This window comes from Triticum dicoccoides, chromosome 4B, assembly GCF_002162155.2.
Source record: "Triticum dicoccoides isolate Atlit2015 ecotype Zavitan chromosome 4B, WEW_v2.0, whole genome shotgun sequence".
Classification (NCBI taxonomy): Eukaryota; Viridiplantae; Streptophyta; class Magnoliopsida; order Poales; family Poaceae; genus Triticum; species Triticum dicoccoides.
The window spans coordinates 56,653,428-56,666,958 of record NC_041387.1 but is presented as its reverse complement, the minus strand read 5'-3'; the positions used below and the strand labels follow the sequence as shown (position 1 = coordinate 56,666,958).

General features: G+C 45.1%; 1 protein-coding gene across 1 annotated transcript; it reads left to right on the top strand.

The window, feature by feature from the left end:
- The first annotated feature begins 10,828 nt into the window (after positions 1-10,828).
- On the top strand, positions 10,829-12,710 carry LOC119293322 (cold-shock protein CS120-like). The gene is made up of 2 exons (XM_037571831.1): positions 10,829-11,850; positions 11,943-12,710. The coding sequence occupies exons 1-2, from the start codon at positions 10,894-10,896 to the stop codon at positions 12,357-12,359; spliced, it is 1,374 nt and encodes a 457-aa protein (XP_037427728.1). The 5' UTR covers positions 10,829-10,893; the 3' UTR covers positions 12,360-12,710.
- The last annotated feature ends 821 nt before the right edge of the window (positions 12,711-13,531 follow it).

Here is a 13,531-nt window from a genome sequence, read left to right as displayed (position 1 = left end):
ACGACACTTTATGTTGTCAAATAATAAATTCCTTGGAAAGTGTTGGTATGGAAGGCACCCATGGATATGGCTAGTCATGGAAAGTGAAAGTTATGGTGGAAAAAGGAATAAACTTTATTTTCTATTTGGGAACCGCCTATGATGTATCTAGCATGGAAAGCGTTGGGATGCTCCAAGTCGTTTTTGTTTGTAGGAAAAGTATGGCTCTCAAAAATAATTTTATCTCTCAATTTAAGCTTCGAGCTCTGGCACCTCTACAAATCACTACTTCCCTCCGCGAAGGGCCTTTCTTTTACTTACGCAATTTTTATTTTGAATTTGAGTCTCCATCTTCTCTTATAAAGCACCAACTAAGGGGAACTATGATCATATTTGAGCATTGGGTGTAGCTAATATTCGAGTGTGTTTCATGAATGGATCAATGATTGAGCATGATGGCTAGGGGTAACTTGCTTTAGTGTTGATATTTTGAAAGACGTGATTGCTTGTTGGTATGCGTGAGTATTAAAGTCTTCATGTCAAAACTAGACTATTGCTTTGAATCATATAAAATTCCATATGTCCATGCTATAAAGAAAAGAATTTGATGAACATGTTAGGCAACATTCCACATCAAAAAATATGTTTTTATCATTGACCTACTCAAGGACGAGCAGGAATTAAGCTTGGGGATGCTGATACATCTCCAACGTATCTATATTTTTTGATTGTTCCATGCTGTTATATTACCATTCTTGGATATTTTACAATCATTTATAGTCATTTTATATCATTTTAAGGTACTAACCTATTGACATAGTGCCAAGTGCCAGTTGCGATTTTCTGCATGTTTTTTACATCATAGGAAATCAATATCAGACGGAGTCCAAATGCCACGCAACTTTACGATGATTTGTTTTGGACCAAAAGGAAGAAGTTGGGCCCTGGTTGCACTTGGGGGGAGTCTCGAGGAGGGGACAACCCACCAGGGCGCGGCAGGAGGCCCAGGCGTGCCCTAGTGGGTTGTGCCCACCTCGGGTGCCCTCCGGACCGCCTCTTTGCTCTATAGATACCCCAATATTCCAGAAACCCTAGGGGAGGCGACGAAATATTCATCCAGCCGCCGCAGAGTCCAGAACCACCAGATCCAATCTAGACACCATCATGAAGGGGTTCACCACTTCCATTAGTGCGTCTCCTATGATGCGTGAGTAGTTCTTTGTAGACCTACGGGTCCGTAGTTAGTAGCTAGATGGCCTCCTTTCTCTCTCTCTCTCTCTCTATCTCTCTCTCGATTATTAATACAATGGTCTCTTGGAGATCCATATGATGTAAGTCTTTTGGCGGTATGTTTGTTGGGATTCGATGAACTTTGAGTTTATGATCAGATCTATGTTTTTATCCATGAAAGTTATTTGAGTCTTCTTTGATCTCTTATATGCACGATTGCTTATAGCCTCGTATTTCTTCTTTGATATTTGGGTTTTGTTTTGGCCAACTTGATCTATTTATCTTGCAATGGAAAGAGGTGCTTTGTAGTGGGTTTGATCTTACGGTGCTTGATCCCAGTGACAGAAAGGGAACCGACACGTATGTTGCTATTAAGGATAACAAGATGAGATCTATATCTGCTGCAATAGATAAACGGATCTTGTCTACATCATGTCATCATTATTATTGCATTACTCCGTTTTCTCACGAACTTAATACACTAGATGCATGCTGGATAGCGGTCGATGTGTGGAGTAATAGTAGTAGATGCAGGCAGGAGTCGGTCTACTAATCTTGGACATGATGCCTATATAATGATCATTGTCTGGATATAGACATAATTATTTGAAGTTCTATCAATTGCCCAACAGTAATTGTTTTCTCACCGTTTGCTATTTTTCTTGAGAGAAGCCACTAGTGAAACCTACGGCCCTCGGGTCTCTTTTCATCATGTTTGCCTTGCGATCTACTTTTTTCCTTGTGTTTATTTTCAGATCTATTAAACCAAAAATACAAAAATACCTTGCTGCAATTTATTCTTATTTATTTTATTTGGTGTTCGATCTATCAATCTACTACAAATTTACCTCACGTCTCTTGCCTATCTTGAGGCATTGTACCCCGAAAGGGATTGACAACCCCTTTAACACGTCGGGTTGCGAGGTGTTGTTCTTTGTGTGCAGGGGCTGTTTACATTGTGTTGCTTGGTTCTCCTATTGGTTCAATAACCTTGGTTTCATATCTGAGGGAAATACCTACCGTCGTTGTGCTGCATCATCCCTTCCTCTTTGGGGAAATACCGACATAGCTTCAAGCGATATCACATCCCATCTAAACAATTTCATTAATTTGTGTGATATGCAAAAGAAAAAGGATGTGGATAATGATATTGTTAAACTGAAGCAGTTTTGATTTTTTGCTTAGAGATCATGCTAAAACTTGGTTTTCATTTTTGCCTAAAAATAGTATTGATTCATGGAACAAGTGTAAAGATGCTTTCATATCTAAGTATTTTCCTCCCGCTAAGATCATCTCCCTAAGGAACGATATTATGAATTTTAAGCAAATTGATCATGAATATGTTGCACAATCTTTGGAGAGGATGAAATTGATGATACAAAATTGCCCTACATATGGTTTGAATTTGTGCATGATTATACAATTTTTTATGCCAGATTGAATTTGGCTTCTAGAAACCTTTTAGATTCGGCGCGGGAGGCACTTTTATGGAAATTACTTTATGAGAGGCTACTAAACTCCTAGATAATATTATGGTTAATTATTCTCAATGGCATACCGAAAGATCTTCCACTAGTAAAAAGTGCATGCAATTGAAGAAATTAATGTTTTGAGTGGAAAGATGGATGAACTTATGAAAATATTTGCTACTAAGAGTGCTTCTATTGATCCTAGTTATATGCCTTTGTCCACTTTGATTGATAATAATAATGAATCTATGGATGTGAATTTTGTTGGTAGGAACAATTTTGGTAATAACGTGTACAGAGGTAATTTTAATCCTAGGCCATTTCCTAGTAATTCCTTTAATAATTATGGTAATTCCTACAACAATTCTTATGGAAATTTTAAAAGATGCCCTCCGTTTTTTAGATTAGTTTTAAAGAATTTATGAGTTCGCAAAAGAATTTCAGTGCTTTGATTGAAGAAAATTTTCTAAAGATCGATGATTTGGCTAGGAACGTGGATAGAATTTCTCTTGATGTTGATTCTTTGAAACTTAGATCTATTCCACCCAAGCATGATTTTAGTGAGTCTCTCAAAGCCATGAGAATTTCCATTGATGAGTGTAAAGAAAGAACCGTTAAGATGCATGCTAAAAAAGATTTGTTTGAAAAAATGTGTTCTTCTAGTTTTCATGAAAATAATGATGAAGATCTTAAGATGATTGATGTGACTCCTATTGAATATTTGTTTTCTAATATAAATCTTGATAAAGATGGGACAAGAGATGATTCAACTTTAGTTAAAAGGCGTCCCAATGATTCGGAGCTTTTAGATCTAGATGCAAAAAATGATAAAAGTGGGATTGGAGAGGTCAAGACTTTAAGTAGCAATGAACCCACTCTTTTGGATTTCAAGGAATTTAATTATGATAACTGTTGTTTAATAGATTGTATTTCCTTGTTGCAATCCATGTTGAATTCTCCTCATGCTTATAATCAAAACAAAGCTTTTACTAAACATATTGTTGATGCTATGATGCGATGTTTTGAAGAAAAGCTTGAATTGGAAGTTTCTATCCCTAGAAAACTTTATGATGAGTGGGAACCTACTATTAAGATTAAAATTAAAGATTATGAGTGCCATGCTTTGTGTGATTTGGGTGCTAGCGTTTCCACAATTGCAAAAACTTCATGTGAAGTGTTAGGTTTCGGTGAATTTGATGATTGTTCTTTAAATTTGCATCTTGCGGATTCCATTATTAAGAAACCTATGGGAAGGATTAATGATGTTCTTATTATTGCAAATAGGAATTATATGCCCATAGATTTCATTGTTCTTGATATAGACTGCAATCCTACATAACCTATTATTCTTGGTAGACCCTTCCTTAGAACGATTGGTGCAATTATTGATATGAAAGAAGGAATCATTAGAATTCAATTTTCATTAAGGAAGGGCATGGAAAAATTTCCTATAAATAAAATTAAATTTCCATATGAATCTATTATGAGAGCTAGTTATGGATTGCATACCAAAGATGATTATACCTAGATCTATTCATGTTTTTATGCCTAGCTTAGGGCGTTAAACAATAGCGCTTGTTGGGAGGCATTTTATTTTTGGTCTTTGCTTTTTGTTCATGTTTTTCTTTGAATAATTCATCTATCCTATGGTTAGATGTGGTTTTGTGTTTTAATTAGTGTTTGTGCCAAGTAAGACCTTTGGGATAGCTTACGGTGATAGTTGTTTTGATCCTGCTGAAAAACAGAAACTTTCAGGCCCAGTAAATAATTTCCAGGAATTTATTGAAATGTCCTTTTGATCTAATTCTTTTTTCTCTTGGTTGGTGACAAATTGCCCTAGTTGTCCTAATTTTCAGAATTTTTGGAGTTACAGAAGTATTCGAGAGTTAAAGATTGGTACAGATTGTTTTGTTTTTGACAGATTCCGTTTTCTATGTGTTGTTTGCTTATTTTAATGAATCTATGGGTAGTATCAAGGGGTATGAAACATGGAAAAGTTGGAATACATTATATATTACACCAATATAAATAAATAATGAGTTTGCAACAGTACCATAAAGTGGTGGTTTATTTTCTTATACTAACGGAGCTTATGAGATTTTTTGTTGAGTTTTGTATTGTGAAGTTTTCAAGTTTTGGGTAAGGATTTGATGGACTAAGGAATAAGGAGTGGCAAGATCCTAAACTTGGGGATGCCCAAGGCACCCCAAGGTAATATTCAAGGACAACCAAGAGCCTAAGCTTGGGGATGCCCCGGAAGACATCCCCTCTTTCGTCTTCGTCTATCGGTAACTTTACTTGAGGCTATATTTTTATTCATCACATGATATGTGTTTTGCCTGGAGCGTCTTGTATGATTTGAGTCTTTGCTTTTTAGTTTTCCACAATCATCCTTGTTGTACACTCCTTTTGAGAGGGGCACGCATGAATCGTGATTTATTAGAATACTCTATGTGCTTCACTTATATCTTTTGAGCTAGGCAATATTACTCTAGTGCTTCACTTATATCTTTTTAGAGCACGACGGTGGTTTTATTTTATAGAAGTTGATGAACTCTCGTGCTTCATTTATATTATTTTGAGAGTCTCTAAACAACATGGTAATTTGCTTTGGTTATAAATTTAGTCCTAATATGATGGTGAACTGTTATGTGATGAAGTCGGAGCATGATTTATTTTTTTGATTGTCTTCCTTATGAGTGAAGGTCGGGGACGAGCGATGGTATTTTCCTACCAATCTATCCCCCTAGGACCATGCATGTAGTACTTCTTTTTGATAACTAATAGATTTTTGCAATAAGTATGTGAGTTCTTTACGAAAATCCGCATCTGAGCCCAGGCTCGGATGCTCCCGCTCAGAAAAAATTCAAAACAAATACTAAACAAATTCAAAAAAAATCCAAATTTGTTTTTGTAAAGTAGATAATTTGTTGCGTGAGGACCGCTGCAAATTTCAACTCATTTCAACATTTGAGCAGCTCTCGGCAAAAAAAAAGACAAATCGGGTCAAAACAGTTTGTGAACAGTAAACTTTTTTACACACCCTGATTTTGCCCTTTTTTTGCCGAGAGATGCTCAAATGTCCAAACGAGTTGAATTTTGCAGCGAACCTCACGCATCAAATTATCTACCACACAAAAAGAATTGGAATTTTTTGAATTTTTCTAGTATTTGTTTTGTTTTTTTCGTCGGCGCGGGTGCAGCTGAGCCCGGGAGCCAAATTGGCCTTCTTAGTTCTTTATGACTAATGTTGAGTCCATAGATTATATGCACTCTCACCCTTCCACCATTGCTAGCATCTCTTTTGTCGCACGACTCGCTGGTACTATACACCCACCATATACCTTCCTCAAAACAGCCACCATACCTACCTATTATGGCACTTCCATAGCCATTTCGAAATATATTGCCACGCACCTTTCCACCGTTTCGTTTATTATGACATGCTTTATCATTGTCATATTGCTTTGCATGATCATGTAGTTGACATTGTATTTATGGCAAAGCCACCTTTCATAACTCTTTCATACATGTCACTCTTGATTCATTGCACATCTCGGTACACCGCCGCAGGCATTCATATAGAGTCATATTTTGTTTTAAGTATCAAGTTGTAATTATTGAGTAGTAAGTAAATAAAAATGTGATGATCTTCATTATTAGAGCATTGTCCTAGTGAGGAAAGGATGATGGAGGCTATGATTCCCCCACAAGTCGGGATGAGACTCCGGACGAAAAAAAAGAGGCCAAAAAATTAGAAAGGCCCAAAGAAAAAAAAAATGAGAGAAAAAGATAGAGAGGGAAATATTACTATCCTTTTACCACACTCGTGCTTCAAAGTAGCACCATGATCATGGGAATTTTTTGTTATAGAACTTGGCTTGTATATTCCAATGATGGGCTTCCAAATTGCCCTAGGTCTTCGTGAGCAAGCGAGTTGGATGCACACCCACTTAGTTTCTTTTTGAGCTTTCATAAACTTATAGGTCTAGTGTATCCGTTGCATGGCAATCCCTACTCACTCACATTGATATCTGTTGATGGGCATCTCCATAGTCCGTTGATACGCCTAGTTGATGTGAGACTATTTCCCTCTTTTTGTCTTCTCCACAACCACCGTATTCTATTCCACTTATAGTCTATATCCATGGCTCACGCTCATGTATTGCGTGAAACTTGAAAAAGTTTGAGAACATCAAAAGTATGAAACAATTGCTTGGCTTGTCATCGGGGTTGTGCATGATTTAAATGTTTTGTGTGATGAAGATGAAGCATAGCCAGACTATATGATTTTGTAGGGATAGCTTTCTTTGGCCATGTTATTTTGAGAAGACATGATTGCTTTATTAGTATGCTTGAAGTATTATCATTTTTATGTCAATATTAAACTTTTGTTTTGAATCTTGAACATTCAGGCCACAATAAAGAAAATTACATGGATAAATATGTTAGGAAGTATTCCACATCAAAAATTCTGTTTTTATCATTTACCTACTCGAGGGCGAGCAGGAATTAAGCTTGGGGATGCTTGATACGTCTCCAACGTATCTATAATTTTTTATTGTTCCATGCTATTATATTATCTGTTCTGGATGTTTTATATGCATTATTATCCTATTTTATATGATTTTTGGGACTAACCTATTAACCTAGAGCCTAGTGTCAGTTCCTGTTTTTTTTTCTATTTTAGAGTTTCGCAGAAAAGGAATACCAAACGGAGTCCAAACAGAATAAAACTTTCACGATGATCTTTCTTGGACCAGAAGCAAACCAGGAGACTTGGAGATGAAGTCGGACGAGCGTCGAGGTGGCCACAAGGGTGGAGGGCGCGCCCCCTGTCTTGTGGGCCCATGTGGGTCTCCTGACCTAATTCTTTCGCCTATATATACTCTTATTCCCCCTAACCACCTGGGGCATCCACGAAAACACTTTTCCACCGTCGCAACCTTCTGTACCCGTGAGATCCCATCTAGGGGCCTTTCCGGCATCCTGCCGGAGGGGGATTCGATCGTGGAGGGCTTCTACATCAACACCATTGCCCTTCCCATGAAGCGTAGGTAGTTTACCTCAGACCTATGGGTCCATAGCTAGTAGCTAGATGGCTTCTTCTCTCTCTTTGATTCTCAATACCATGTTCTCCTCGATGTTCTTGGAGATCTATTCGATGTAATACTTTTTTGTGGTGTGTTTGTCGAGATCCAATGAGTTGTGGATTTATGATCAGCTTATCTATGAATATTATTTGAATCTCCTCTGAAATCTTGTATGCATGATTTGATGTCTTTGCAAGTCTCTTCGAATTATCGTTTGGTTTGGCCAACTAGATTGGTTTTTCTTGCAATGGGAGAAGTGCCTATCTTTGGGTTCAATTTTGCGGTGTCCTTTCCCAGTGACAGTAGGGGCAGCAAGGCACGTATTGTATTCTTGCCATCGAGGATAAAAAGATGCGGGTTTGATCATATTGCTTGAGTTAATTCCTCTACATCATGTCATCTTACTTAATGCATTACTCCGTTCTTTATGAACTTAATACTCTAGATGCATGCTGGATAGCGGTCGATGTGTGGAATAATAGTAGTAGATGCAGAATCGTTTCGGTCTACTTGACACAGACGTGATGCCTATATTCATGATCATTGCCTTAGATATCGTCATAACTTTGTGCTTTTCTATCAATTGGTTTATAGTAATTTGTTCACCCACCATATTATTTTCTATCTTGAGAGAAGCCTCTAGTGAAACCTATGGCCCCCGGGTCTCTTTTCCCTCATATAAGTTCTCTTTTCCATCATACAGGTTTCCGATCTACAATTTTAGTTTCCGATCTACTATCTTGCAGTCTTTTATTTTCTGATCTATAAAGCAAAAATACCAAAAACATTTACTTTACATTTATCTATCTCTATCAGATCTCACTTTTGCAAGTAACCATGAAGGGATTGACAACCCTTTTATCGCGTTGGGTGCAAGTTTGTTTGATTGTTTGTGCATGTATTAGGTGATTTGTGCATTGTCTCCTACTGGATTGATACATTGGTTCTCAAACTTGGGGAAATACTTATCTCTACTTTGCTGCATCACCTTTTCCTCTTCAAGGGAAAAACCAACGCAAGCTCAAGAAGTAGCACCGCCACCGCCGTTTCCAGCTCGTCCAACAACCGCCCCGCCAGACATCGTGCCCTGGCCAGCACCCCGTCCGCCATTACCATCAAGCTGATGATGCTGTTGCACAGGAAGGGGTGGAGGATCCTGTCGTTGCTGATTCAGAGCGTCCCCCGAAGGCGGCACCACCCCGGTGCCCCGGCCAGCCATCACCGGAGGGACGTGAGGTGCACGGCCACTGCGTGAAGGGAAGCCAACAATCGCGTGCCATCAAGCCCTAGGTCGAGACAATGGGGATGCTCACAAGAAATGACCTCCTGGTGCAAAGGATCGATCGACGGACTTCTAGTCTTCGCACAATGGGTAAACGCGATGGCCTGAGGCCTATCATCGACGGATACCACCTTGGCCGTATACCCAGTGGATGTGGCCTCCGGATCTCGAGGCCCACTTTTCTCAGGATCGGGCCCGAAAGAGCCCACCAGCTCTTTCAAACGCAGCGATCTGGCCGCCCTGATCCCGATCGGGATTGCCGGAATCGGCGGCGGTGCCGCCCGGTGTCCTCTCTTCTTTCCCACAACCTTCGTCCATGCCTCCGGTGGAACAAGATCGAGCAGGGTAAGTTTAGGCAAACTTACCTTGGGATTGGCCCCTTCCAAGGCTGGATCGCCGACGACGTCGTCCTCCGATGAACAACCTGCCGCACTATCTCCGTCTTCTCCCCGGAACGAAGCCCAACTCTGGGCGGATCGTCCGGAGGGAGCATCTCCTCCACGACCATAGCCACCTCCTCCTCGTCGTAGCCGTCGTTGAATAGCTCGCACACCATGTCAGATGGCGTCGACGAGTACATTTGCGGCGAGCCGCCGCCCGCCTCCCCATCCTCTTCGTCTTCATCCTCGTTAGCCAGCGCCCAGAATCGGTCGTCGATCTGCCGCCTGTCGCGCGAGCCGAGGGCCTGGCCATGCGCTACTGCGCCGGCTGACCTTGCGGTCGCCCCGTCATCCACAAACAAACCACTTGTATTGGAGGATGAGTCCCAGAATCGGCCGTCGATCTGCCGCCTGTCGCGCGAGCCGAGGGCCTGGCCATGCGCTAGTGCGCCGGCTAACCTCGCGGTCGCCCCGTCATCCACAAACAAACCACTTGTATTGGAGGATGAGCGTGCACACAAGTCCACCATGAATTTACACGCACACTATACCGTGAATGGGTAGCCGTCGTTGAATAGCTCGCACACCATGTCAGATGGCGTCGACGAGTACATCTGCGGCGAGCCGCCGCCCGCCTCCCCATCCTCTTCGTCTTCATCCTCGTTAGCCAGCGCCCAGAATCGGCCGTCGATCTGCCGCCTGTCGCGCGAGCCCGGGGCCTGGCCATGCGCTAGTGCGTCGGCTGACCTCGCGGTCGCCATCCACAAACAAACCTCTTGTATTGGAGGATGAGTGTGCACACAAGTCCACCATGAATTTACACGCACACTATACCGTGAATGGGCTTGTAGTCGTGGCTAGGTGGTGTATACCATTTTTTTTAATTTCTCATGTTCTTTGTACTTTCATGATATTTGATGATAGACCGAACTTTTTTAAAAAAATAAAAGGATTACACGCACACAAGTATGTGTTTTAGATAATAGGATGTTTGTGTTCAAAAAGAAATACTAGGATGTTTGCTGCACGTTATTAAAACACCACGTGATCAAATGTTACCATGATATCAAACGTACGTAAAAATTATCCCACGGAAGCGTTTCACTGTATCACATAGATTCGGTCAGTAGACGACTCTGAAGAGGGCAGATTCGTCTCCCACGCCATGCAAAAAAAAAAAAGATTCGTCTCCCACGCCGCCCACCGACGGTTAGCACGAGCGTCGCCCAGGCATGCCACCAGCCCAACACCCAACGCCCGCCCCTCACGTTGCGCTGCATGCAGGTACACGTACCATGCGACGTGGCAACCCGTTGGACAGCACAACCCTGCTCAAACGGTCTATAAAAACAGCGCCACCGCCATCGCTTCAATCCATCGGCATCCAGTTGACAATCCAATTCAATCCATAGCGCACCACACCCAAGAACACACTCACCGAGCAAGCAGTCCGTGAAGAGATGGCGCATTTCCAGGGCCAGCAGCACGGCCACCAGGCCACCCGCGTCGACGAGTACGGCAACCCTGTGACGGCCGGTCACGGCGTCATCGGGACCGAAGGCTTGGGGCACTTCCAGGGCCAGGGCCAGCAGCACGGCCACCCCACCACCCGCCTCGACGAGTACGGCAACCCGGTCACGGCCGGCCACGGCGTTGGGCTGGGATCCACCGGCACCGGAGTGCACGGCGGGTACGGGTCTACCGGCACCGGCACCCACGACACTGGCGGCCACGGCCGCCAGGTCGGTTTCGGTGCCACTGGCACGGGCACCCACGACGCTGGGGGCTATGGAGGCTCTGGAATTGCCCCTCGGCACGACACCACCGGCACTGGGGTTCACGACGCCGGTGGGTTGGGCACGCGGCATGCCGCCACCGGTACCCACGGCACAGGGCACACGGCCGGGTACGGCGCCACCGGGACCCATGGCACAGGCCACACCGCGGGGCTCGGCGGCACCGGCACAGGGATGACCGGGACCCATGGCACAGGCCATACCGCCGGGCTCGGCAGCATCGGCACAGGGATGACCGGGACCCATGGCACAGGCCACACCGCCGGGCTCGGTGGCACCGGCACAGGGATGGCCGGGACCCACGGCACAGGCCACACCGCCGGGCTCGGCGGCACCGGCACAGGGATGACCGGGACCCATGGCACAGGCCACACCGCCGGGCTCGGCGGCACCGGCACAGGGATCACCGGGACCCATGGCACAGGGCACACGGCCGGGTATGATGCCACCGGTACTCATGGCACAGGGCACACGGCCGGGTACGGCACGACCGGCACTGGGACCACCGGCGTCGGGATCGCCGGAACCCACGGCGCCGTCGGCACACACCCTCATGGCGGGGTAGCCGAGCACAAGACTCGTGGCATCCTCCACCGCTCTGGCAGCTCCAGCTCCAGCTCGGTACATAAGCAGTTTCCTTGCTTACATGTGTACTATGTGACTGTCTTACCAATCTTTTGTGTACTCACTTGTTTCTCTTGTCGATTGTGCAGTCATCCTCCGAGGACGACGGAATGGGCGGCAGGAGGAAGAAAGGCATGAAGCAGAAGATCAAGGAGAAGCTCCCCGGCGGTAACAAGGAGCAGACCACAGCCACCGGCGGCTACGGGCCAGGGTACACGGGGACCACCGGCACTGGCGGGACCTACGGAGCCACTGAGGGGACACACGAGAAGAAGGGCGTCATGGAGAAGATCAAGGAGAAGCTCCCTGGCGGACACAAGGACAACCAGCCCCACACCACGGCTACCGGCGGCTACGGACCTGGCACCACTGGCACCACTGGCACCGGCGGCTATGGTACAGGCACCACCGGCACAGCGGGGACGTACGGCGCCACTGAGGGCACCCACGAGAAGAAAGGCATGATGGAGAAGATCAAGGAGAAGCTCCCCGGCGGCCACCACTGAACTGAGCCTAACTTGCCTCGGCCTCGTACAGAGTAGTGAAGAATAAAGACTCGGGGAATCGCCGTGTGCACAATCAAGGGATAGTATTTAAGTGTTTTTATGTTATCCTTTTCTTTTCTTTTCTTTTTTTAACAAAATGTTATCTTTTTTATCCGCGTGATAGATGTTGCAGTACTGTAAAATGGCCTGGTTTCTGCGTACGTTTGTTTGGTTGGTTCGCACTTTCTTATCCGTGTCATAGAATCGATGTTGCAATACTGTGACATGCCCTGTAAACTACAACCACTTCTCTGACGCGAATCGGGAGATCTGGCCTCGAATCAATGGAGTATCTAGGAACTGTTCTTTTTCTGAACACGAGTATCTTGGAACTAGTGCTGTTCGATCCATCCACCCTTTTGCAGCTTACAGACTCGTTTGTACAATCCAAGGTGCTTAGAGAAATAAATTGGAGTTTTCTTAAACATCAATGCTTATTTGCTAAATGTTAGACTATGTATAGCTTCTGTACCTATGTACGTATATGGTATATATTGTAACACAACCATTATATATAATGAGATAAGCCACCCCTAGAGGGTTGTGCTGGTTCCCCAAAACTTATTGTCTTACATGGTATCACGCTAGGTTACGATCGCTCCCGCTTTTAAACCCTAATACCTGCACCGCCGCAGCCGCCGCCGCCTTCACCGCCGCCGCCGCGTCACCGATCGCGCCGCCGCCATGTCGAGCGCCGCCACCACCGGTTCCACTGCTGCGGGCTTCCTCCCGGCCTCTCTTGCGGCTCTGCTCAACCTCCCGCTCGATGACGTCTCTGTTCCGGCTCCGATCGGGACAAGGAGCATCGGCTCCGTCTTCTCCACGCCGCCGGCGCCCTCGCTTGGGCGTGACCTCGTGGTCCACACCGCGGCGCCGCCGTCCGCTGCGGACTCCGCAGGCGTCGTCCCGCCGCTCCTGCCGCAAGCGGATCACACTGCCCCGCTGGCGGGGTTGGCGGCGTCCGCCCCGGCCGCGGGCCTTGCGGCGTCCACACCGGCCGCGAGCTTTGCGGCGCCCGCCCTGGCTGCGGTCCCGCCTCCTCCCGCATCGGCTTCGGTGCCTCCGGCTGCCTCCATGGTGTTTGCACCCCAGGCAGCCTCCTCGATGGGATTGTCTTCGCCGCCGCCGTTTCA